General features: G+C 40.4%; 1 protein-coding gene across 1 annotated transcript in view; it reads right to left on the bottom strand.

The window, feature by feature from the left end:
* LOC147727212 (transmembrane channel-like protein 2-B) overlaps positions 1-25,621 on the bottom strand; it is a 748,500-nt gene that overhangs the window by 623,455 nt on the left and 99,424 nt on the right. Inside the window, exon 4 of the mRNA XM_086963588.1 lies at positions 13,917-14,007. Within this exon, the coding sequence (XP_086819714.1) occupies positions 13,917-14,007 (91 nt within the window). The remainder of the gene's footprint in view (positions 1-13,916; positions 14,008-25,621) is intronic.

Raw genomic sequence — 25,621 nt, 5'->3', positions numbered from 1 at the left:
TCCTGCAAGAACTGCTTGTTATGCTGCAGGTTGTAAAATCTAACACGATTGCAGTACCATCCAAGCGTGAGAGCACTTACTGAATATAGTTTAATCTTCCATTAGTGAGTACCTTTTTACTACTTTATTCAGTGTTTGTCGAAATGTTGTATACGGTAAGTTCAGTTGCCAAAGATCTCTCACCTTCATTGACTTTATTGATTGTTGCACGTACTTGTTGTATGCTGATCAGGGATCATTCGCCTGAGCTTTCCAGATGGCTCTATTAAGCGGTTACTGACGGTTTGAACATATTTTATACCATAGTTTTATTGTCGCCTACATTCTTGCTAGGTGTTGCTGCAGTAGTCCGAATTCTAGGCGGATCTGTACTGGGGAAGAATTTTGCAAAAAAACAAAAACTGTTATGTATGTCTTTATTTGCATTCACTCAAGGATTGCTGCTTCTTTGCCGTATTGAACTTCAGTAGTATAGGCTAAGGTCTGCAGGAGTTTTGCTTTTCCGACATCCAATATTGGTTTAAATGATGGACCTCTTAAACCGTTCTCTATGGTGCAGAAAGCATACATCAACCCATTTCCTTTCTTGATTAAATTATTGTTATGTGTTTTAAAATTTTATCAGTTGTCTATGTGTAGACCAAGGAATTTGTAATTTGTGACTCCCTCCAGATTCATATTACCTAGCTTAAATTGTTGTTGTGCCTGCAAATGGTGACTTATAGTCATGATTTTTGTTTTTGCTATGTTTATTTCTAATAAGTTTTCCTTTGTGAAGTAGTTCAGTTCATTGATCCCTCTTTGGAGACCTACTTTTGTTAAGTTAGCAGAACTATATCGTCTGCATAGGACAGATGCGCTAATCGTAGTGGACCTAGACGTGGCGGGTGCAAGTTCGCCTGGTACAACTTTGAGGAGAGATCGGGAATAAACAGATTAAACAGGTGAGGGGCTAAAATGCAACCTTGTTTCAGACCAGTTTTAGTTTATATTTTCCTAGTAAGTCCAGTGCCGTCTGCTACTTTAACTTGCATCCACGTATTTGTGTACAGCTGCATTATGGCTTGGGGGATAGCGGCTGGGAGACCCCACTGCCTTAATTTGTTCCATAGGATTCCTTTGTTGACTCGGTCAAATGGCGCTTTGAAATCTATGAAACATACAGATGTTTCGGCTGTTGCATGGTCTTGTCTGCCATTTAGACTAGGGCTAGGATGTTAGTGATTGTGCCTGAGCCTCTGCGAAATCCAGACTGGTTAATAGGAATTATGTTGTTGCTTTCCAACCAATGTATCAGTTCTCTGAGAAATAGAGATGCATAATATTTTGCTTCTGAGTCTACTAGCACAATTATTCTGAAGTTTACTGGTTCTTTCAAGTTACCTCCTTTGTATACAGGATTAATTATATAGCCTCTCGAGCTTTCTGGAAGGATGCCTGAACTACTCACCTTGTTGTATAAACGAGACAGAGCAGTGGCCTAGAAGTTGGGGTCCGATTTAAAAATCACCTGGGGGATACCGTTTGGACCTGGGACACCATCCATTCGAGCTGATCTTATTACTTTGTAAACATCGTCTTTTGTGTATTGTGTTGGGGAATTTTCAGTTATACGGCTTGCAATTTCTTTAACATTATAGGATTTTTCTGATGTATCTCTAATATTATGTGATGGTTTGCCTGTCCGGTTCGGCTATTTAAGATTGAGTGGATGGTATCGGTGCTGCGCCTTCTCGGTGTTAGTTCTATAGTTATATTGTCGTCCTTAATTGATAGGTATTTAGTGGATTTTGAAACTTTGTTCCTTTTATATTCCACTTTCCCAAAGGTGTTTGTTAAGTGGTGTATCCAGGTTTGCTCTGGGACACAGGCAGCATTGATTTTTTTTAATTGTCTTGGGAGGCTGGTAACCTGTTCCCAGAAAGCTCTGGCATTTGACTGGTTAGCATTAACAAGGGGTTTAGACCAAAAATTATCTGTTTGTGATTTCCTGTCCTCCCAAATGTCCTTTTTGTACTGTTTTTTGAGGCATTTTATTTTTTCCCAGGTACTTTTAGAGACGGTTGTTGCCTTTACTGATTTTACTAGGGCTCTTTTTCCTTGTACTGCAAGCTCTTTTCTCCATGTGTTTACGATGCATCTGCCGTGGCCTTGTGGAGTAGTTTAATGTAGGAACATCTTTAGGCAGATATCTTTGAAAAGTTTCCCAGAGGGCTATCTGGGAACACTCCATGGGATAGTGTTTTTTGTCAGCTCCTTTGCTTTAATGACTATTTCAGGGTGAGTGTTGGTCGACCATCTGATTGATTGTTGATGTTTGCCCTACCGATGGAGGGGGTATCATGAGCCTTGGAAAGAAGGCAAATATTTTGAGACACTGATGTGAGTGATCACTTTTGGTGGTGTATTTGATGGAAAAGTCCTTTACTAAAGTGAGCAGTTGCAGGGTAAGTATTGTGTAATCTATAATGGACCGTGCCTTTGTTCCATAATACGTGAAGTTCGGAGGTGTGTCATGCTGGGTTCTTCCATTGACTACTCTCATGCTAAGGTGTTCTAAATTATTCACTAATTTCCGTCCTCTTAAGTCATTTCGTTTGAGGAGGGTGGTGCTTGGGTTTTCACTGCCCATATTGAGTTTTCCGCAGTTAAGTGATCATCTTCCTCTGGTGTATATTTTAAGTTAGAATTAAAATCCCCTTTTATTATCATTTCCCATGATGGGTTCTTTAGCATTCATTTTCTTCTTCAATTAAGAGCTATTAGTTGCTAAGGTCTTTTTTTCCACTTTGTAGGTTTTTCCTCTAAGTTGGGAGGAGATACTTGACACTTTTCACGTATATTATTCTGTGTTGAGTGTATCAAAAGAATGGGCAGGCCTGATCATCTAAAAATCCAGGGCAATATTAAAATAACAAAAATAATGGGTCATGTCAAGGAATCAAAAGGTATTGTGAAGAAAAAGGGCACATCATTTATAACTTATTGACATACAATCTGCAATTGTAAATAGCAATCCGCCAACAGAAAAGAAAAAAAAGAGAATAACAAGGAACTATTGTGACAACACAGTCTTTTAGTGATAAGCTAGGTGTGAAATGATTTAGAATCAATAAATTAAACAGTTTGCAGAAAGCAATAGGCCATATAAACCAAAGAACTCATGTAACTTCAGTCAGTAAAGACTAAGGGACACTAAAAATTATAATAAATATTTATAACAGAACAGTCCATATTGCAAAACGTTAGAAATGTCCTATTGCTTTTGGAAACTGTTTGTTTTATTTAATCGAAGAGCTTCGCACCTCAAACATCACCAAAACACTGTGTTGTCACAATGGTTTCTTGTCTCTCTTTAAAATACATTTGTACTGATTTGTTGTATCCCTCCTGTTGGTGGCTTACTATTTAAATCTGTATATATTCATTGGTGTTAAATTATGATTGATGTTTTATTTTTATTTGTGATAACTTTATATTCCCGAAGTGAATCATTATGTTTGTTACATATTCTGTGAAGAGTGGCTCACTGGCTATTGGAAGGATTTTCACTTTCCTCGGACACTCAAGAAGGAAACTCAACAGACCTATTAAGCATCTATTCCTTGAAGTGTAGATCGTTTGTTATCTAGTACTTATTATATTAATCATACATTTGTCATTCATAGTTATGATTACTTTATGAATAATACACTAAAGCCTAAAGGCCTTATTTATAAATGCTTGCGATGCTTTTTCACCTGCCATCGCATCTTTTTTTGTGACACACCCGCCGGCGTAAAGAATGTGCCACGTTACCCCTATTTACAAATTGAAGCATCTTTGTAAAGCCCTTCTCTACTTTATACCTGTGTCAGGTATAATGTACGCAGGGTGGGTGTTTCCTGCAAAAAGCCTTGTAGAAGTTGGGCAGTGAAATCTATCCGATTTCACAACGCCACGTCCAGGACGCTAATGTGTAACAAGCTTTCACCTGCGTCGAAGCAGGCATAAGGGTGATGCAGCGCAATGGGAGCAGGCCCCCCAAATGTATTGCTGGAGTTGTGTTATGCTTACAACACGACTCGAGAATTGCGTGGGTTTCACGCCGACAGATAAGTCAGGATTCCAGGCATATCTGTCATTCCATGCAACATGATGCACCGTCCAATAAATACGGCTCATCCATTGCGTCGCAAGCAGGGTGCACTGAAAAGGGTTGCAGCAATGCTTTCATGCAGAGATTCAACACTTTTCATAAATGAGGCCCTTAGGGCCTCATTTAAAAAACATTAGCATAGGGCAGCACAGCAAGTCTTTTTGCTGCTCTACCCTACGCTAATTTGAAAGGACAGAAATGCACTGTACTTACGAGATGCGTTCTTTTTGGCTGCGCTAGTGCACAACATGGCATCAACATACCCTTGCAACATAGTGTAGGGGTGTCAGCATTCCTGGCAGGATTATTTTTGTGCAGGAACGTGTTCCTTCCTGCACAAAACAATCCATGGAGGCGTTTTCCTCGTTCTATGTGTGCAGCAGAATCCAGCACACATGGAAAGAGGAAAAAAACTAGGAGAAATGAAAAAAATTCTCGTTATGCCTGTAAGGAGTAAGGTTTTGGTGCTTCCCCAGGTTTAATAGATTTTGTAAATCTAGGGGTGTGACAAAATCCATGGGTGCTGTGTGGGAAAACTCACCACAATGCCCACGGAATGCCTCCTTGACACAGAGTAAGGCAGCGCTTTCCAATGCCTTGACTTACGCCAGGCAGGATAGCTTTGCGTAACTTCATAAATATAATTGAGAGGCATGTAAAAAAAAGTGATGCTCCAGCGGTGCAGTACTCTTGTAAATAAGCCCCTAAATACCAACTATATCTAGACTGCCAGACAAACAGACTGACCACCACATTTACAGATCACCAAGCTGGTGATGACATCCATTATGAAAGTGTATTCACGCAGATGTATTTTTATCACATTTTAGTGCTTCACAACCTGCTTGCCATTCTCTTTTTCTTTTCAGCAACAAACCGACAAGCAAGTTTTATTTTCTTGAAAAGTAAAATACAAATGAGTCTATTATTAAGTTGGCCAAATGCTCCCCTACTCTGCCAGATCAGCAGAGGATGCAGCCTCTGCTCCCCAGAAAAGGGACCACCTGACCAATTCTGATCACTAACCTTAAAGAGGAGTGACCTTCCAGACTGGAAACCCCCAACATGCACAACCATTTGCCATGCACACCTACAGTAGGCCACAGGGCCAGGGACATCCAGGCCATATGCTCAACTTACCATAGGCATCCAAGACCCAGTTGGTTGCCAGCCCCCATGGTCATGCAGAGTCCCCAAAGGCACTGCCCTTTTCTTTGGGTCCACGGTACTACCACAAAATTAGACGGGGACAATGCTGAATCCCATGGTAGTGCCATGGTACTGTGATGTAGTGGAAAAAATATATATTTTAATTTGAACCTAGCAGGTGTCTTTCAGGGGCTGTCACAAGATCCTGGGGATCATGGTACCATTACTCGGCCCATTTATTCCTTATTTTTATTTATTTTCTACAACACAAGTCCCAAGTCATGCAATGGCAGACGCAACTTTCTCATCATGTTGCAGCCAGATCATATGTTTTGCCCTTGCATTTCTGTGGTACTGTGCGGCAGTTACACAGTGGGGCAGTGTTGTTATATGTACATATATCTTGAACCTTAATTTCTCAAAAACTACTTAACGGATGTAAACCACATCACAAAAAGCACACTTTCTGAGTAAAGATCTAGTTTCCTGCCAAATTTTCTGTAACTCTGTTCAGTTCCATTTTGGCTATAGAGCTGTTCAATTTTGCTACAGGAAATTGCATGGGAAAAATGTGTTTTGGGGCCTCGTTTCTTCTTTGCCCTTGCTGACAGACCACCCCGAAACATTTCATGAAGGAGCCGAGATGGCTTAACCTTTTTTTTTGTGGAAAGTTTTGTGAATATTTGTGGAACAGCGCCAAAGTTATTAGCAACCCAAAAAATGTGTTTCCATGGGAAACCCTGCCATAGTTATAACTACACCGTGGTGACCATTCCTATATAGTTATTCTTTGGTCCGAGTGTCCTTAGGGAGAGTATTTTCATTCTTTTGTTTTACAAACAAATTTGGCACCCTTTGACAAAGCTTGAAAATCATACACCTCAGCTCCTTTTTGGAAAGGTTTGCGTTGATCCATTAAGCAGGGACTGAGAAATAGGGAGGTAATGTGGCAAAACGCTGTACCCAGAAATATGTTTTTACTGGTTAGGTGTAAATCTATTCTGCAGTGTTCAAGAAATGTGGGTTCAAAAGCCATAGATATCTAGCGCTGCAGGAGACCTGCAGGAGTGGCAGATCAAAAGATAATATCTGATTGTCCGTGTGTGTGGCCCCCCTCCTCAAGCCAGTTATCGGCCCCGGGTACCCCAACCTCGGGGGCCTGATGCAAGTCACCATTGGATAGGAATACAGTCCCTGGATTCTGATCTTGGACTGGAAAACTAATATATGCCTACTCATCCACTTCTTTAGCTTTAATAGAGGTAGCAAATGTAACATGGATGGTAACATTCGGTAACATTCGGTATCCTGAAAATAAGTGCAAATACTTTAGTGGCCTCCACCTAATTGGATATTTCTTTAACCAACCTCTACCCCAGAGCTTGCCATGGAGTGACATGATCATCTTGGGAAATTAAAGCAACTCACTATGTATTACTGACACTTTAACTACTCTCATATGTGTCTTAGGTGGCTCATATTCTAAACAAAGTTGTTTATATTACAATGGCCACCATTTTTTTTTTCAATTGAGTTCAAGTTTTCAATTAAGACATTAACAGAATGGCAGTTAGAATGCAAAAGCAGTGGAGGAACATGGCGGCAGGCTGACGTCTGCCGTGAGAGCTCTGGGCCGGACCGGGAGGTGGTTTCCCAGAAAATCAACGCTGGATTTGTGGCGCTAGAACGGTGAGGTACTACATGAGACCGTACCCCTCCTAGCGACTTTATACCAATTCTATTCTATTTTTTTCTTGTTTTTAAACTCTTGTTTCCCCCGCAAGGTGAGCCCAATGCAGACATGCCGCGTTAGAGTGTCCCGGCAACCGGCTAGCAATAGGACCCTGCGGGAGCCTTGGCAGAAAGTACCCAGACTATGGGTTGGAGCCGGCGTACCTTATCGTCTGAATCAGCGTTTCACAGGGCTCGAGCAGACCGGGCGGCAGTCTTGGAGGCAGGAAAAATGGCGAAAGGTTCTGCCGACATCGAAATCGACATCGCCAGTGCAGAGGTGTGGTGCACTGAAGAGCACCGATTACACACAGAAGATCGGGCAAGTATTTGGCGGAGGTCGAGGGAGCTGTTGGCAAGAGTCAGCCTCGGCTCGCATCTCTACCGCAACTTTTTCTACCCCAAATGGTCAGTGGATGGGGCAGTGGATAAGACAGGGGGGGTGGGCTGTCATGCTGGTTTTTACGCTGCAGAGTCTGTTTTTGGGGTAAAGATAATTTCGGGTAAAGTAGGGGTACTTAGGAGGGATGCAGTGGTCAGTGTTAGTGTGAGTCCCCCAGTTTTTGCCCTACCCAAGTTGAATTCCGTGCTGTGTGAGGGGATGGACTTAGATGCAATTCTTGTCTCAGCGCCACAACACCCTCTAGAAGCTGACATAGTCTCTCCGATCGGCGCTTCGCAGTGCAGCTCAGCGGGGGAGAAAGATAATCCCAGAGAAAAGATCAAGGTTAAGGCTCCCCCACACGCAGTCCCTGCACCCCCGGCCAGAAACAGATATCAGCTCCGGTCTAATCTAGAGCTACATAAGACAGGGACTGGGGCCGGGTGCCTGAGCTCTACCAGAGCAGAGGTAACACCACTTACCCCCAAAGAGAAGAGGAGAGAGAGGAGGGGGAAAATCGCAAGATCAGGCGAGGCTAAGAAACAAAAGTTGCCTAAGGTGTGCTCATCCCTGCCGAAGCCCACACCCTCCTTGAAATCCTACTTTAGAATCATGGAGAAAGTCGTAGACCTTAAGGAGGGGGGCTCGTCCACCTCAACTCCAGTATCCAATACAGGCGTTACTGCCAGTACTCCAAGCCCTCAGTCTGCACCTGGTTCTGACGTAAACGGTGTAATTGATGTGCCTAACGAGCCTTCCAGTGTGCATGGTGTGTCTTACAGCATGTCTCCATCTGTGCCTATTGAGAACAGATATACGGTTTTGGCAGAAATTGTGGATATAGAGGACTTAGAGGACCAGCCGGAGAGAGAAGTGGAATCACTAACTCAAAATTCCCAACAGGTTGATCAAGCTGCTCCACCAAAGATAGCAGACAAAACTGCAGTTAAAACTGTTGGTGTATCTGGGACCGATAAGGCTGGCAAAACTCCACTAGTCAGCTCAGATGGAGGCATATCGCAGATAGAGGCGTTTCTTCTTAATCTTAGAGAAGACTTGGTGTCAAAACTGGATAAAAAGTTTGACACATCTGAAGCGAACCAGAAAAGCATCCACGAGCAGTGTTCTAACCTGGAAGTAAAGTTAGATTAAGTTTGTAAACGTACAGAACTACGGATGCCCTGGAGGAGGAAGTAAGCCTCCTCACCGGGGCCTCAAAAAGGCATGACAGAGACATTGAAACACTCAGAGTGCAGAACAGAGCTCTGCAGATGGATGTAGAAAGACTTGAAATCCATTCAAGGAGAAACAACCTGAAGTTCTTAAAGATTCCGGAGGGGGTAGAGAATGGTGATGTTAAGGGCCTTATTTGTAAGCTTCTGAGGGAGGGTGTTCTTAAGGATAGTCCGGAGATCGATTTGGCGGCTGAGATCCAGAGAGCCCACAGAGACCCCTTCAGACACCATGCAGGGAGAACAGGTCCGAGAAAAATCCTGGTAAACTTTCATACCTTTACAGTAAAATAATTGATTCTAAGCAGGGCACTGCACGATAAATCTCTTCAAATTGGTTCTGCCCACTACCTTATAGGCTCAGATGTGGGGAAAGTAACAGCGTAGCGGCAATGGGAATTGGAGAATCGGATGTCAGCATTAAAAAGCTTGGGCGCACAGGTGCAGATGAAGTTTCCAGCTTTTTTGAAAGTGGTATGGAGAAACAGAACACACAATTTTACCTCGCCCCAAGAAGTCGATACGTTCCTCACTCTAATGCGAGATAGCCCCCCTTAGTTATATCTGAATCCAACATAGTACCTTTTTTTTTTTTTTTTTTTTTTTAGATAGTTCAAAACTGCACAATACCCCTTAAAAGCTGAATTGCTCGCCTAAAAATGCTAGCGGTGCTCATAAGTGGAAAGTGGATGTAATTTAACAGAGTAAATAACATAAAATCGACTAAGGCAGGCAAAGATTAAAATGAAAAGAGGGGAAAGGGAAAAGGGGAGGGAAGAAAAAAAAAAATTCTGGGGGGAAAGGAAACATAGCAAAAAAAATGAAAATATAAAAAAAATATAATGTACTTACACGCGGCGCGAGGGGGGAGATGCACAAAGTAGGTAAAGTAGGTAAAGTAGGGGTGCACAAAAGACAAAGTATAAAGTAAAGGAAAAAAAACCATATATGCACAAATGTACATATGAACTTATGAATATAGACACTTAGAAGAGTTATGATTATGATTTAGAGCTCGCCTTCTGGCGTCCTATCTTTCTTTGTTTGTTAAGCGTCAGGGGAACCACCGAACAGGGTCTCGGTGAGCTCTCAACCGGCGACAAGATCGCCAAAAGAGGTAGGGGTGGGGGGGTTCCTCATGGCACAGGGGGAAAGGGGAAAAATGGGAAAAAATAATTCTAATGTACACAAAAATCTACATCGTATCATGGTTGGGAACCGGCTAATGAGTAATTCCGTTGTTGATCATCTATTCTGGCCAACATGACATGTAGGATAAAATGTATTCGTTGGAATGTTAACGGGTTGAGGGACAGCAAGAAAGCACGCAGGATAATTGATTTCCTATTTAACTCAGGAGCAAATATATGTTTACTAGTTGAGACTCATCTAGAGAAAGAGGAATGTAAGTCACTATTTAAAAGATGCAGGTGGGCTCAGGATGTAGTCTGCTCAGAGCAAAATGGCAGTACGAGAGGGGCGCCATAATAATCAGAACCAACACAGGGATCAAGCTCACGAAACACAAGATAGATTACACTGGGAGATGGTTGGTGGCATCTCTGACAACTGGACAAACTCCCCTAACGTGTGCAGTATATTACGGCCCTAATCAGGATGCTCCAGGAGCACTGACGAAACTTAAAAATACCTTAATAGTGACAGATGGTCCCATAATCCTTGGGGGGGATTTTAACCTCATTTTTGATAAAGTGCTAGACCGAACCTCCAGAGTCAGATTTACTCCCCCTCAAAAGTCTTGATTAGAACTCAAGAATGTTATGCGGGATTTCAATCTAACAGACATCTGGAGACTCAAAAAACCCAGGGAAAAGGGACTACTCCTACTATAGCAGAAGGTATGGCCACCATTCAAGAATAGATTTCTTTTTGCTAGACAGTTGGCGATCCATTTGAAGCAGAAAGTACAGCAAAGGAGGTGGACTTTAGGCCGGGCTCTACTACTTGAAGAGGGGGTAAGACAGGACCTTATCACTGAGTCCGAGGAATTACTCAGGGTCAACAATGGGTCAGCAAGTAAACAGTTAGTCTGGGACACATACAAAGCTTGCACCAGAGGTGTGCTGACCACTCGGATGATCAGGAGGAGTAAATCGAGGAAAGAGAAGGGGGAAGCACATCTCCTGATAATCAAAATAAAAGAGCAGGAGCTTCAGAGAGCCTCAACGGAACAGTCACATAACAGGCTCACCGCCCAAAGGGAACTGGACATCCTGCGAGCAGAATATCAAGCAGAGCTCGACAAAGACCCAAAAAATATTTGGGATGTGAGCAAGCTACAACACTTTGCGTATGGGGAGAAATGTGGCCGCCTCTTAGCATGTAAGGCTCGAGATGACAGAATTAGGAATCAGATTGATAGCCTATCATTGACAAGCACAGGGGAAACTACGCAAGATGACGATCTCATCAGAGAAGAGGCCAAAATTTACATGCAGTAACTGTACGGATCAAACAGAGCACGCAGCAGGTGGAAAACTGGCTGAACAACATACAGCTTCCCGAATTATCAAAGATAGAAAGATCCTTTCTCAGCTCCGAGATAAGGGAAGGAGAGGTAAGAACCCAAATTTTGAAGATGGTCAATGGAAAAGCTGCAGGCCCTGACGGGCTTCCGGTGGAGCTGTATAAGATTGTAATTGATCAAGTAGCTGGAGACATGACATCACTAGTTAAGGAAATTCTACTTCAATGGGGGCAGGCTCCAAGATCATGGGACGACGCAACAGTTACGTTGATATTAAAGCCAAACAAAGATCCTGGTAAGATAGAGTCATACAGACCCATCTCCTTACTAAATGTTGACTATAAGGTCTTTGAAGGGGTATTAGCAACGAGATTGGCTAAAGTAGTAAAATCCATTGTGCACTGTGATCAAAGAGGATTTATTCCAGACAGGCAACTTAACGAATTAACCTTTCAAGTGGTTGCGGCAATAGATGTCGTGACTGAGAAAAAGCTGCCACTGACCATTGTGGCAGTCGATGCCACCAAAGCATTCGACCAGGTCGAATGGGAATATCTTTGGACTGCCTTAGCCAAATTTGGTCTTCCAAAAAACGTTATAACAGCTATTAAGTCTTTATACTCTGCACCAACAGCTAGAATCTTAATAAACGGCTCCCTCAGTGATCAAATATCTATAGCCCGAGGCACTAGGCAGGGCTATATATTAAACCCCTTTTGCTTAATTATATATTGAGCCTTTTGTCTGCCTGCTTAGATCTGACCCCCTAATTAAGCCATTCAAAATCGCGGACTTAGAGTTAAAATTTGCGTTATACGCAGACGATTTGTTGGTGTATACTTCGGACCCGGAAGAAGCCTTGCCCAGATTAATACATCTTGCAGAAGGCTTCGGTGAGATCTTGGGTTATACAATCAACAAAGATAAAACAGAAATTATGGAGTGGAACCAGCTGGGAGACACGGTGGGGAGCAAAAATCAAATGAGATACCTAGGAGTTCATTTAGCAAAAAAATAGATGACATTCCAAAAATTAACCTGGATAGAGTTATTAAATATACATCTGCCCTACTCCATCGTTGGTCCTCTCGCCCTTTAAACATCTATGGGAGTGTGAACCTACTTAAGATGATCATTCTCCCCAGGATTACTTTTTTATTTAACTCCATCCCTCCATCGTTCCCGTTGCCTTTAATTAAAAAGCTGCAAGGGAAGTTGGGATCTTTTACCTGGAACTCTAGAGCCCCTAGAATTACCTGGAAAAAAACTCAGGAGAAGCTTAAAAACTGGAGGGCTCGCTTTTCCAGACCTACTTCTTTACTGCCAAACATTTTAGACAAATGGTCGAACATTTGGACCAATCATCTATGGGTTTACTGTTTTCTGCCCTTCTACAGGATTTCCCCCAGGGACCAGACTATTTTCTATTTAAGTTCGGGGACCCAAAAATTTTCAAAAAAGTAAGGCTGAAGAGCTTGGTGACAGCCCTGAAAAATTGGGTATTTATTAGGAATAAGCCGAATATCCCTTACTATGCAGTTCAGGCCCCGATTTGGGACTCACCGGGGTTACCAGCATGCTTAAATGACCATCTATCACTACCATTAAAGCAGGCAGGGCTGAATTGTTGGGGGGATTTGCAGGAGGGTGGAGAGCTTCTAAGCTGGGACATGCGTTCTAATCTTACAAGGGGAACACTCACCAGGTTTAAGTTTTACCAGTTATCCGGGTGGTGGTCAACTAGACCTGTAGACAGCAAAATCCCAAACCCTAAATTTGATTTAGTGACGAGTCGTGGGCATTGGAAGAGCCAAATTGCTTTATGGTATTCATCACTGCTTGAGGGCGAGGAAGTAACAGAAGCTGAGCTTAGTAAACTTTGGAGCAGCGCTCTCACATTAGACAACGGTACCTTCAGCGATTTGTGGCTCAGCTCTTTTAAGATCCTACAATCCGTAGTTAAGCCAGCGGCACTAAAAAGAAACCACCTGTTCACCATGTATAGGGTTTACATAACTCCAAAGAAACTGTCTAAATTCTCCAATCTAGTCTATCCCTGCCCTAGGTGTGGCCTGCTTAATGCGGTCAATGTCCACATGTTTGCTGACTGCCCCGAACTAAAAGACTACTGGGGCAAGATTGGAGATTTTCTAGAAAAGGTCCTCTCAGTGCCTATTGCAATTTCCACCACCACAATATTTTCAGGGCTAAGCACGGGTTATAGAGTAAATGACCTCCCCACTAAATTTGTTTTCTATGCCATTCTTCTCGCAAGGCGTGAGATCTGCAGAGCTTGGAAGGATCCAATCCCCCCTACTTTCCCGGGCTGCTTACAGCAAATTATGATAACTAGTAATTCTGACATAGCCTGTGTTCCTTTGAGTCTGGTTAAAGTTTGGCGGCCCTAGAGGCATGGCAACTTCGATGATTGGTTCTCCAATGATTATCCGGAGCCCTGCTGGTTCCCTAAACTCCAATGTAGCACGAGAGCCCACAGGATGGTGAAACGGAGTATTGAGGGGAAGGTAGTGGCTACTTGAGGGTTCAGGCATACCACCCTGCTATAGGCCAATTTCAACAAGGGCCGGACCAGGATGACCAAATTGCAATGAGGTGCCAGTATCCCATCAAGAGTTCCATTATGGTATATGAGGATAACCAAAAATAAAAAATAAAAAAAAAGACATTAACAGAACTTTTTTCTATCACATAACAACATTTACATAAATCAATATATGTATGGACAGAAAATTGCATCAAAACATATTTAGATGTGACATATTGTTGCTCACGTACCTTCGTCATCATTACTTTGTAGGCATAGAATTTTCTCCCTTTTCCCTTTCCTAAAGCACCTTCAAATTTTTCCACAAAGTCTTGTGCTTCCCTAGTGACAAAAGTGATAATTTACACGAAATTTAAATACATTTAACTTATATTTGGGCAACTCTACCATTGAGCTTTTTACCTATGTTTAACTTGTAATTATTATATATTGCAGACCAAACTATAGGGAAAAACACAGAAAACATTTTTACCAAAGCAGGAGCCTCTCATTTTGAATGTCAACATGCTATGCCATAATTAGAACAGGTATGTCAGTTGAATTCAGTCAGACATAGGAAAAATACCTTCTATCAAATTTCAACATTTTCATAATATGCATAATGTGGCAAGTTGATCTACCCTGGAATAGAAGCCACTTTTGGTGCCCATGACCCACTCATATCATCACCCATGAGCCCTACTACAGAACTCCTGACACAGAAGTACCATCATCAATAAGCCTAAATCTGAAACAATGCCGGCCGGTGTATGAAGATATGGATTTTTGAATGATCTCAATCTTGATACTGCTAGGTCACATGAGCTGCAGAAACACTCCATAAAGGTCATGAATGTATGCACCAGAGCAACAATCAGAAGGGAATGGTTATTTTGAGCGGTGTTTGGACAAAATATTGGTTAAAAAATATCACAAGACAAAAATATCAGAAATAAAATTTTGTGACAGACAAATATCGTGATGCAGAAATATCATTGACAAGAATATCGTATTTTGAGGTAAGTAACATTATTGTAAATAATATTGGTGTTTTAATATCGTTTTCACTAAAATAGTTATTAAAAATATTGTTTTTATCATTTTAATGTGTTTTAGTTGATATATTAATTAAATGTCTTACTATTGTTTACATAAATGTTGTTAATTGTTTTTAAAATATAGACAGTAATCGTAAGTGATTTAGAATTTTGTATTTGTTTGTAATGTTAATTTATAGTATTTTAGCTGGTTTATTGGAATTTTTTATGGGGATATTGGCTGTGTAGTTAATTAGGTAATAAATAGCTTAGAATAATTGTATACATTTTATTTATCATGTCATTGATGTAATACTGATTTATTTTCATTATATTTCATTGCCGGGTGTGTATGGGTATGGGGTCGGGAGTTAATCAAGCCATATTTAATAAATGATTGTTAATTAATCATTTATTTTATTTTTTTATATTATAGTTTATGTAATACTTATTTAACTTATATTGTAGTTGCAGGCTGCTAGCTTTGTAGTAATGTAGTATGGGGAGTTAATTAAGTAATCACTTAGTAAAAGTGTATTAATTATTAGGTTTTTAATTATGTACGATATGGAATACTGATTTATTTTACTTATATTTTGGTTGCGGGATCAGGGGTTTGAAGGGGTATAGGGTGTGAAGTTAATTACATAATAATTCATTGTTAGTTATTATTTGTAAATTATTATTTCATTGGATTATTAATATGTAAATTGTGGAATAAGTATTTATTTTAAATTTATTTTAGTTGCAAGATATTAGGTTTGTAGGGGTTTAGGGTGGGAAGTTAACTACATAAAAATTAATTAACAATTCAATATTGTTTTCTTTTTTTCCCCGGAGTTTTATATAGCACTTTACATGAACACTAGTTGTGTTACAAAAGGACGTAATCACTTATTTATTTTTGCTAGGCCCAGGGAGATTAAGTGAATTGCCCAGAAACATAGGATGCTGAGCGTCGTTGCCGAGACGTGAACCCTGCTCTCCAGATTTGAGGTCAACTGCCCTAGCTGTTAGGCCTCATCCTCTAATTATGTCATTTATTTTAAACATGGAAGACATGGAAAAGTTATTTTTTTGTTACATTGTTTGTGCCAACCTGATATGGTAGAAGAGGTACAGGGAGTGTAGTCAATTATTTAATAGTTGATATAAATTATTTATTAATTGAGAATTCTTTTCTTATTGAATGGTAATTATGTGACTTAATAGCTTTTAATAGCTTTTAGTTTAAATGCATATATATTTTATATATATATATATATATATTATTTATTTATTTATTTATTTATTTATTTAATTATTTATTTCCTAGTGTGGTTCTATGCCGGCGCTCTTGGTTATAGCGTGGTGTCTTCCTCCAAACTCATCACCATGGATTGAGCATAACATTGGCATGAATGCTTGTAGACACTTTCTGGGCAAAAGAAACATAAGATACAGGGAACACAATGAAATGTTGAACCATATGATTTTCTTATGCCTACACAACAACTACTTCTTATTTGATAAAAACATCTTCAAACAAATACGGGGTTGTGCCATGCGCTTTTCCTTTTCCCCTAATTATGCCAATCTCACCATGGGTTGGTACGAACAAAATGAGGCCTGGAAAACAGAAAACTATGCGTGGAAAAAGAGGACAATACTATGGCTTAGATTCATAGATGCTCGTTTTATAATATGGGACGGTGAACAAACAGATTTTGAACAATATTTTGAAAAATTGAATAACACCTCTACAAATCTGAAGTTCACCTATGAAATAAGCAGTAACAGGGTAGTGTTGCTTGACACAGAGATCTACATTGAAAACAAACGTCTAGAAACCACACTACACCGGAAGAAAACTGCAATCAACTCTGTACTATATGGACAAAGTTTTCATGAGGACAAACTAAAGAGAAGTATCTCATATGGAGAATTTCTCCGCTTAAAAAGAAATTGTTCAAAACAATCAGAATTCCTCAAACACAGTACAGAGGCCTCAAACAGATTCATCAAAAGAAAATACCAACTCAACACGGTGAAAAAATGTCTCCAAAAAGTAATTGAAACAGACGGAAAAGAAATCTTACATAAAGTCCAAGAAACCAAAACTGACAACAAAATCAAACTAATAACATCTTACAATGCAGAAAAGGGCACTCTGATGAAAATAATAAAAAAAACATTGGGGCATCTTACGTGCAGACTCAACTCTATCAAATATCATTGGAGAACATCCCCATGTTACTTTTCGCCGAGCAAAAAATCTGGGTGACCAACTGGTGCACAGCCACTTTAAAAACACTCCCAACGTAATTTGGATGCATCGTGAGGGCTTCTGGCTGTGCAAACAATGTAAGGTTTGCCGGATTGCATCAGCAACAAAAGAAATCACAATTTTTTGGGGAAAAAAGTGGAAAATAAAACAACATCTGACGTGCAAAAGTACATTCGTAGTATACATGGCAACATGCCCCTACGCCAAAAGTTACATCGGCAGCACCATCTTCAAGGCCAAGAAAAGGATCCTGTTACTCATCAAGACCAGTCCAATGCAATTGCCAAGCATATGACACAGTACCACGATAACAACTGGGAAACCCTCAAGTACTGTGCAATTGATCAGCAATTAAACTCGGAAAGAGGAGGAAATTGCAGAAAAGCATTGAGACAAAAGGAATCAAAACATATTATCAGCTTCAGGACCCTCGAGCCATATGGCCTTAACCAAACAGAAGACCTACATGTTCATCTGTAATCCACTCTCAAAACCATCAGAAACAGTAAACTATAACATTGTTGTCATCTAACACTGACTTGAGAGGACTCACTCACCAGAGAGATGATACCTTCATAATCACCTATGTACCCAGAGACATAAATGATAAAATTGACTAACCCATGACTATTGTGAAATCGCTCACCAGAGAGCATGTATTATGACACAATCACAGCTGTGATTGCCAGTCACTAATGACTGAAAAATATGAACTAAGAACATGTTCTAAATTGTCCATAAAATCGAAATAGTTGCTTCCATACAATTTTACTGTAAATTGAGCACTTTAACACTTTTTTCACGTGAAAAACTACGTTACCCACAATGCAATGCATTTCACTGTTACGTTTTTTTCACTGTGCAATAAAAGTAGGCTCGTGTTAGAGCTCAACACCCGTGATCAAGCCTTCGGCTGAAGGCGAAACGCGTTGGGTTAGGGCAAGTATGCTGAAAATAAAGCAGTTAGTCTAAAACTGAAAATTGCCTGAGTGAGTGCCTCCTTATCGGTTTTCAGCCCGTCTTCTTGTGTGTAATATATATATATATATATATATATATATATATATATATATATATATATATATATATATATACTGCTCCAAGGTGCCAAAAAGGTTGAAAAAGCACTCTGTAGCCAGCTCTACGCTGAAAGCATTTAATGGTTTAAGCAGTTTTCAGCATGTCACTAGACATTACAGCTCACATGTCCTCCAATGCCTGACGCGTTTCAGTACCCCTTCATCAGAGGCGTTCTGCGGTGAAATGAGTTTGCACAATAACCACGCCCTTTCTATAATCCATAACACGCCCGTGAATGGGCTGCCCTGTAGGTACTGTACATGATGGGACTTGTGGTCAAGTACGCAAATTTTACTGTTAAAAAATCAATATGAGCCCTTCAATAGGCCTCAACATGCCATCACCGCTCTGAATCCAATCCAGCTACTCCACAAAAGGTGTTACAGGAAATCCCACACATTATGACCCCCAGCTTACGAGGTGGTGCTTTCTCGGCGACGGGGCAGCCGCCTACATATGTTGCTCCAAGGTGCCCAAAAGCTTGCAAAAAACACTCCATAGCCATCCAAACACTGAAGACATTTAATGGTATAAGCAGTTTTCAGCACGTCAATAGACATTACAGCTCACACATCGTCCAATGCCTGACGGTTTTCGATACTCCTTCATCATTGACGTTCTGTGGTGAAATGAGTTCGCACAATGACCACACCCTTTTTATAATCCATAACATGCCCATGTATGGGCTGCCCTGTAGGTACTGTGCATGATGGGAGTTGTGGTCAAGTGCGCCTATGTTACTGTTCAAAAATCGACCAGCTGTTTTTAAATTTGCCAACAGTAAGACAAAGTGGTAATGTGAACAAAAACAAAAACACTGCAGTGGATAAAGACAGCGATGTCAAAAGATTACTCAAAGAGCTGGAAACGCACATGAGGAGCGAACTAACAAAGTGGTGGGAGATCCGCTCATTGGAAAAATACCACGAAGTGAGCAGGGTCCCACGAGGCCTAAGAATTATGTTGGTGCCAAGTTTTGAAAATCCGAACCCCCTACTACTCAAGGACTGGGCCGAGAGCAACCTGGAGGCTTCCATGAGGTTGCTATGCCTCTTAGTCAAGTATGCTAAAATTGATCGCGATAAGGACCTCATTGAAATAGCCCGCATAAATGAGGAACTCACTAAAGAACAATTCTTAAAAGACAGTGCACTGATTGAGCAAACACGCAAAGACATAAAAGATCGTCTAAGCAAGCATGAGGGCACGATTAAAACTAGGAAAGTATACAAATTTGCCCGGGATGAACAAGACTATAAATTGGGGCAAATTTACACGTTTGCACGAAAATACGATCATTTACGAAAGCAACGGGTTCCTGGAAACAACATGCCCAGACAAGCACCAGCCCCACCACAAGCCCAACCCACATCAGTTGGATTATGCGATTCTATCGCCTCAAGCTCTAATGAGAGTTTAGTTCCAAGCAGTGAAGAATCTGATGGTGGAGCCCCAGGTGCAGAGGATGGGCCAACTGACTCTGAGAGAGGAACTGGAGTTTATGAGATTACAGCGGAAGAGCACTTTACGCTCCAGAAACGCGCAAACAAACAACGCAGGAATGCAAGGCGGAGGGAACGCAGGAAATGCGCCAAGAGGAAGGGGGCGACAACAGAAAAAGAAAAATTGGGGGAACAAAAAACAGTAAACGACAACACCATTATCAACCTTACTAACATTGAACTCGACCAGGCTGAAAAACAACTGCTTACGTTGGGACTTTCTTACTGCCCGGAGAGCAATTTCAACTACGGCAACACCAGAGTGGATGTGTTTAAATTTATCAGAAAATTGAAATTGCGAAAATATTATGCCATTAAAGGTGGCCTAGCAACAACAAAAAAACCTGCAACTATGGCCCCTACTCCAAAGAGGAGTGGGTTACAGGCTAAAGATGTGCTTTTAATGAAAACGATGCACACATTGCGCAATGACAATACATCCAGCTCAAGTACTCAAGACATTGCCCATGAGGAAGATATTGATAAAGGGCAATCTGTGGCTAGCTCTTTCAAACCACCATCAACCTTTATCCCATCAATGCCAAAAGACTCCATAGACATATATGCGGAGCTTTTAACAAATGGCTTAAAGAAACTGCACACCCAAGTCAGAAAACAACAAGGTTCTACAAGTATCAATATGAGGCCTTATAATGATTTGATGAAAAAGTTGAAATCTAACCAAGCAGTAATCATCAATCAGTCTGACAAGGGGGGTATTGTGGTGCTTTGGGGAAAGACACAATATATGGAAGAAGCTTACAGACATTTAAATGACACTGTCTGCTATGCCCAGATAGACCTAAAGACTGCAAAATCCATCGAACAAGCGTATTACAAAGAACTGAATGGGTGGAAGCGAGAAGGTCTTTTGTCTAGGGATGAGATGAAATTTCTGTACAAAGACCATCCCGTGTTGCCCAACATATATTTCATCCCCAAGGTTCACAAAGAAGTCATACCTGTTCCAGGCAGACCGATAGTCTCGGCAATCAACAGTCGGTTTGAGAATACCTCCAAATACATAGATCATCATTTACAAGAATTTGTCACCACTCTCCCTGCTTACATAAAGGACACAACGGAATTCCTGAGGAACATTAACCAATGTGTGTGGTCAGCAGATTTTCTACTAATCACCATGGACATTGCCAGTCTTTATACTAGTATTTCACATTCGGATGGCCTTAAAGCTATTAAGTTCTATTTAGACAAAAGACCGGTGGAACTATACAAGTATAATTCCATGTTAATAACCATGGTGGAACGTTGTCTAAACAACAATGTTTTTTTGTTTGATAACAAGGTCTACAAGCAGCTGAGGGGTGTGGCCATGGGGGCATGTTTCTCCCCCAGCTACGCGGGGCTCCACGTGGGCTGGTGGGAGGAACATGTCCTCAGGGTTCAGCACTCGGATGCTTGGCATAACAACATTGTGAAATACATGAGGTATATTGATGATGTATTTATCATTTGGAGAGGGAATCTGGAAGAGGCACAACATTTTGTAGAAGCTATTAATGTAAACGATTCTAACCTGATATTCAGTGCTGAAATTAGTAAAGATAAGATCAGCTTCTTGGATGTGCTGGTAGAAGTAGTGAATGACACACTAAGCACGAGCCTTTTTAGAAAGAGCACGGCAGGTAACACTATCCTGCACGCACGAAGTTTTCACACACCATCAGATCGATCCCCTATGGGGAATTCCTTAGAATTCATAGGACTTGTAGCACGGTGGAACTTCGGGATCATCACCAAAACGAAGCAAAAAAACGGTTAGAAGCTAGGGGCTATAAGACTAGTGCCTTAAACAAAGCAATGGCTAGAGCCAATAATTTAGATCGGCACAGTCTATTGGAAGCCCCCACCCCAGATTCCCAAACAACTAATCCAAATGAGAGCAGCAATACCATGAGACTGATCACAGGATACAGCTGCCAAGGGCGCCAAATTTCCAATTTGGTCAGAGGTCAGTGGCCCGTTATCCTAACTGATCCTGTACTTAAAGACATTTTGCCAAACAAGCCCATAGTGACCTATAGGAGGGCATTCAGTATGCGGAACGAATTAGTTTCAAGTTCTCCGGAGACACCTAAAAATGATGACTGGTTGTCACCCTGTAAGGGTTTTTTCCGGTGTATTTCATGCCGTGCTTGCTAATTTGGCATCAATACCAGATCCTACCTGACTCCCTTTGACTCCAAACCCATCACTATCAAGGCCCACTATACTTGCAAAACAGAACTAGCAGTATGTGTACTTACTTGCACTTGCAATTTGCGATAATTTGGAAGCACAAAACATCCGGTGCACCAACGCATCCTTCAGCATCTTAGGACCATAGTGAACTGCGACCAGAGTTACCCTGTAGCTCGGCACTTTGACCAACATCACAATAGGAATTTGACCCATCTCAAATATTTTGTGATTGATGCCGTGAGAACTTCCAAGAAGGGTGGCGATTACGAGAAGCAGCTAAGGCAGTTAGAGTCACTTTACATTGTTCGATTGAACAGTAAAACCCTGGGAGGTCTGAACATGGGGGCGGATCTGAGTAATTTTCTTTAATATGTCCTCCTACATTTCTGAACCAATGGGCATCACTCAATTCATTTTATGAGAGCACAACAGTCATTTTATGCAGGACCCCTGGTACCTTCCATATAGTATCCCGCAGTAGACAAAATAAACATGGGCCGGTGGCAGCGGCTATGTTTCTTTAAGATTAACAAATATCTAATCCACTTTGACATACACTGTAGCAAATCAAGATGTGATGTAACATCTTAAGACTAAGGTTTTAATTTAACGATTGGTAATCAAAGGAAGATTTATTTATTTTATTTGTTTATTTCCCAACAACCCTAGTTGTCTTATACCTTTGGTCATAGACACTTATTCACTCCTTCACTATTTTTTCTGTTTATGTTAGGACTAATGGACTTATACATTCGTAAATATAAGCGCACAATAGATCAATTTGGTGAGTCTCTGATTTGTATGGTATGCGCACAAGCCCTGTTTAGAAGGCCATGATATACACTATGAGTATTAGGGATGTATCCCAAGAATATTGGTATGGATACTTGCGATTACGAATAATTTGTCAAGTGCATTTCTTTTCAAGTGAGGAATGCATTTTGTCTTAGATCCATTATGACCATGCTTATTATTATTGCGTATTTGCACAGATATTATCTAAGCACTTTCATACAGCGTATTTGCACAGAATGTATAACGCAGCACTTTTGCACTTTATTTATAAAGGCGAAATTTGCACTGAATGTATAAGTTTACTACATGCATTTGCACTTTACAATGTGGTTTGACAAAATCTATGGATCATTTGTATCATAAGTAAGACAAAGTTTGAATCAAGTTTATTGTAAATAGTATTTGTACTTGCATACAACCCATGTTCGCAATGTTGTATTTGGGAAGACTCTGACCATTTCAACATGGCCTCTACGGATGTTGTTGGGCCAAACTGAGTATTGGCCTAAGTCCTTCGATTATGTTGATGAACCTAATTAACATTGGGTGCGCTTTTTTGAAATTGCTTTGTGCTATTTATATGTGAACTAGTCCATTCTCCCGCTGACAGTGAGCAAGAGCGTTCACACCCGAAACGCGTCTGTTCACCCCTGCACTTTATGCTTGAAAAATAAAATCAAAAATATAACCTGAAGACTGGCTTTGGACGTATTTATCGTTGTCTGCGTACTGGGTAACGTGCATGAGGCGTTGTTTGCACAGTGACCGGTTAAAGGTACATATATATATATTTATATACATATATAATATTAATTATTGTATTTTCGTTAAGAGTTTGATATATTTTCTACATTCATGTAGTCACTCATATATGTAAGTTGTTTGAAGTTAACTATTTTACAGTTTCTTTTGCTTAGATTGTAGTAGGAATAGTAAAATTAACCTCTTCACTGTTCAACATTTTCTCTACTGCTTTACTTTTTGCAGTGGGAAAATTACATTTCAACACTCCAAAATCCACTGCTTTGCCTACTGTTGCACATACTGGCTTGGGAATAGTAAATGTTATGCCTTTAAAGTCCAACACTTTCCCTACTTTTACGCAGTTTGGAAAGGGAATGAGGTCCCTGAAATCCATTGCCTCCCCTACTTTTGCCCTGTTTGAATAGGAACATTAAGTTTAACTGCTCCCAAATTCAATGCTTTCCTCACTGTTGCACAAACCTGAGGAGAAGTAGTAAATTTGACCCCTTCGAAGTCCAATGCTTTCCCTAAGCGGGCTCAAATTGTAGTGGGAATAACATATGTGACCACTCTAAAGAGAAGCTGTTTCCTTACTGTTGTGCTATGTAGTGTGGGAATAGAACATTTTACCCCTCCAAAGTCCAACACTTTCCCGACTTTAGTGTAGACTGGCTTATGATTTTGAAATTTCAACCCTTCTGAAGTCCTACGATTTCTCTTCTGGTGCTGAGACCGGAGTGAGACTAATAAAGTACACCTCTCCAAAGTCCAACGCTTTTCCTACTGTTGCACTGACTGCAACACGAATAGTCAAACTAGCTCTTCCGAAATCCAACACTTCCATATTATTATGGTGAATAGCGTAGTAATAGTAAATCTAGTTTCTCAGAAGTCCAACACTACAGTTGCATAAACTAAAGTGGGAATAGTACATTTAATATTCTCAGACGCCAATAGTTTTCAGGATATTGGTAAGATTTGTTTTTGCTATAAATGCTTCATTAGTTATATTACATTTATTTTTTATTTTTAAATTATTTTAATGTTTATAGTAAAGTAGCTTTTGCTAAATTTTTACTGGTGAATGGAAGCGCACTTCTAGTACTGAGCGTTTCTTTAATGAAGAAAGCTATTTTCAACAAAATACATTAGTTCATGCAGTTGAAACTAATGGCCATTGCTATGAGATTAAAGATGGTTGTCCAATTGAAAAATAAAAGATGGTTCCTAGGAATGTGGAAGAAGTAATAGCTGAAGAAGTTCAAGGAAGGTGTACACAAACTCCAGTATATAAGCGGGATTGTAGTAGTATTTGTAGTATTTAAAAGGAATCTATTGACATATTATGAGTTTTTTTACGAGAATATGCCCATAAAAAGTCTTAAACAGAAGATTAAGATGTTACAGGGACTAGATCCATGTAAAGTAAGAAAATATACTAACTTGCAGGGCCATTCTCTTGCTTGTCTATCAAGAAAAGTGTGTCAAAGTACTTTCCATCATTTAAGAAGTTAGTAATGAAACTCTACTATGTAAAAAGTTCTGCATTATGTGTAAGTGAAATTAACACAGCTCTTTTGCAGAGTTAAGTATCAGATGTAAAAAAAAGCTTGTAATGATATACAGTTTTGTTTCTTTGCTTCACATGAGGAGGGTAGAGAAAGTGAGAGCATGATAAGTATGGGTGTTGAAGAACAGGTGGATGATATTAGTACTGAGTAGTTTGCAGAAGAAATTACAAAGTTTAAGATAGTTTCATCTGAAAAACCAAACTATGGTTGTATTTGTTGTTGACATACTCACTATAGAAGTGAACCTAGGAATGTTGATCTATATTTAAAAATTTAAAACGAAAACAGTGGGAGCAATTTGGTGCCTATTTGTTGGTGGATGGTCAGGTTGAGTTGGCTACTGATCAACGTATTTGTAAATATTGGTACAACAAATTAAAAGAGAACAAAATGCCACCTAGAGCTGTACATAACTACTTAGAGTTGGTAGGTTTTCCTCAGGAACTGGCAGATTTAAATACATATTCCTACTCAATCTATGTACCCATTTCAGGCTATAGTTCGTATGGAGACTAAAACAGGTAAGCTGAGGAAAATTGCATTTTATATGGCCAAGTATGTCCCCTATCGTGTACCCCCACGTTCAATGTATGTGCATGACATCCATGCATCTTCCCTCCATGGCCGAATATGAAGACGCATATGCATTTGCGTCCAACGTTAACATGTCATTCACCAAGTCCTCCATGAAAGCAACATTAATTTGGTTCTTAGACCCATGTTGCCAACGTCTTTACATGATACACGTTTAAAGATGCA

This window comes from Lissotriton vulgaris, chromosome 3_1 (genome assembly GCF_964263255.1).
Source record: "Lissotriton vulgaris chromosome 3_1, aLisVul1.2, whole genome shotgun sequence".
NCBI lineage: Eukaryota > Metazoa > Chordata > Amphibia > Caudata > Salamandridae > Lissotriton > Lissotriton vulgaris.
The sequence above is the reverse complement of the archived record's forward strand: the minus strand, read 5'-3'. Positions and strand labels throughout refer to the sequence as shown.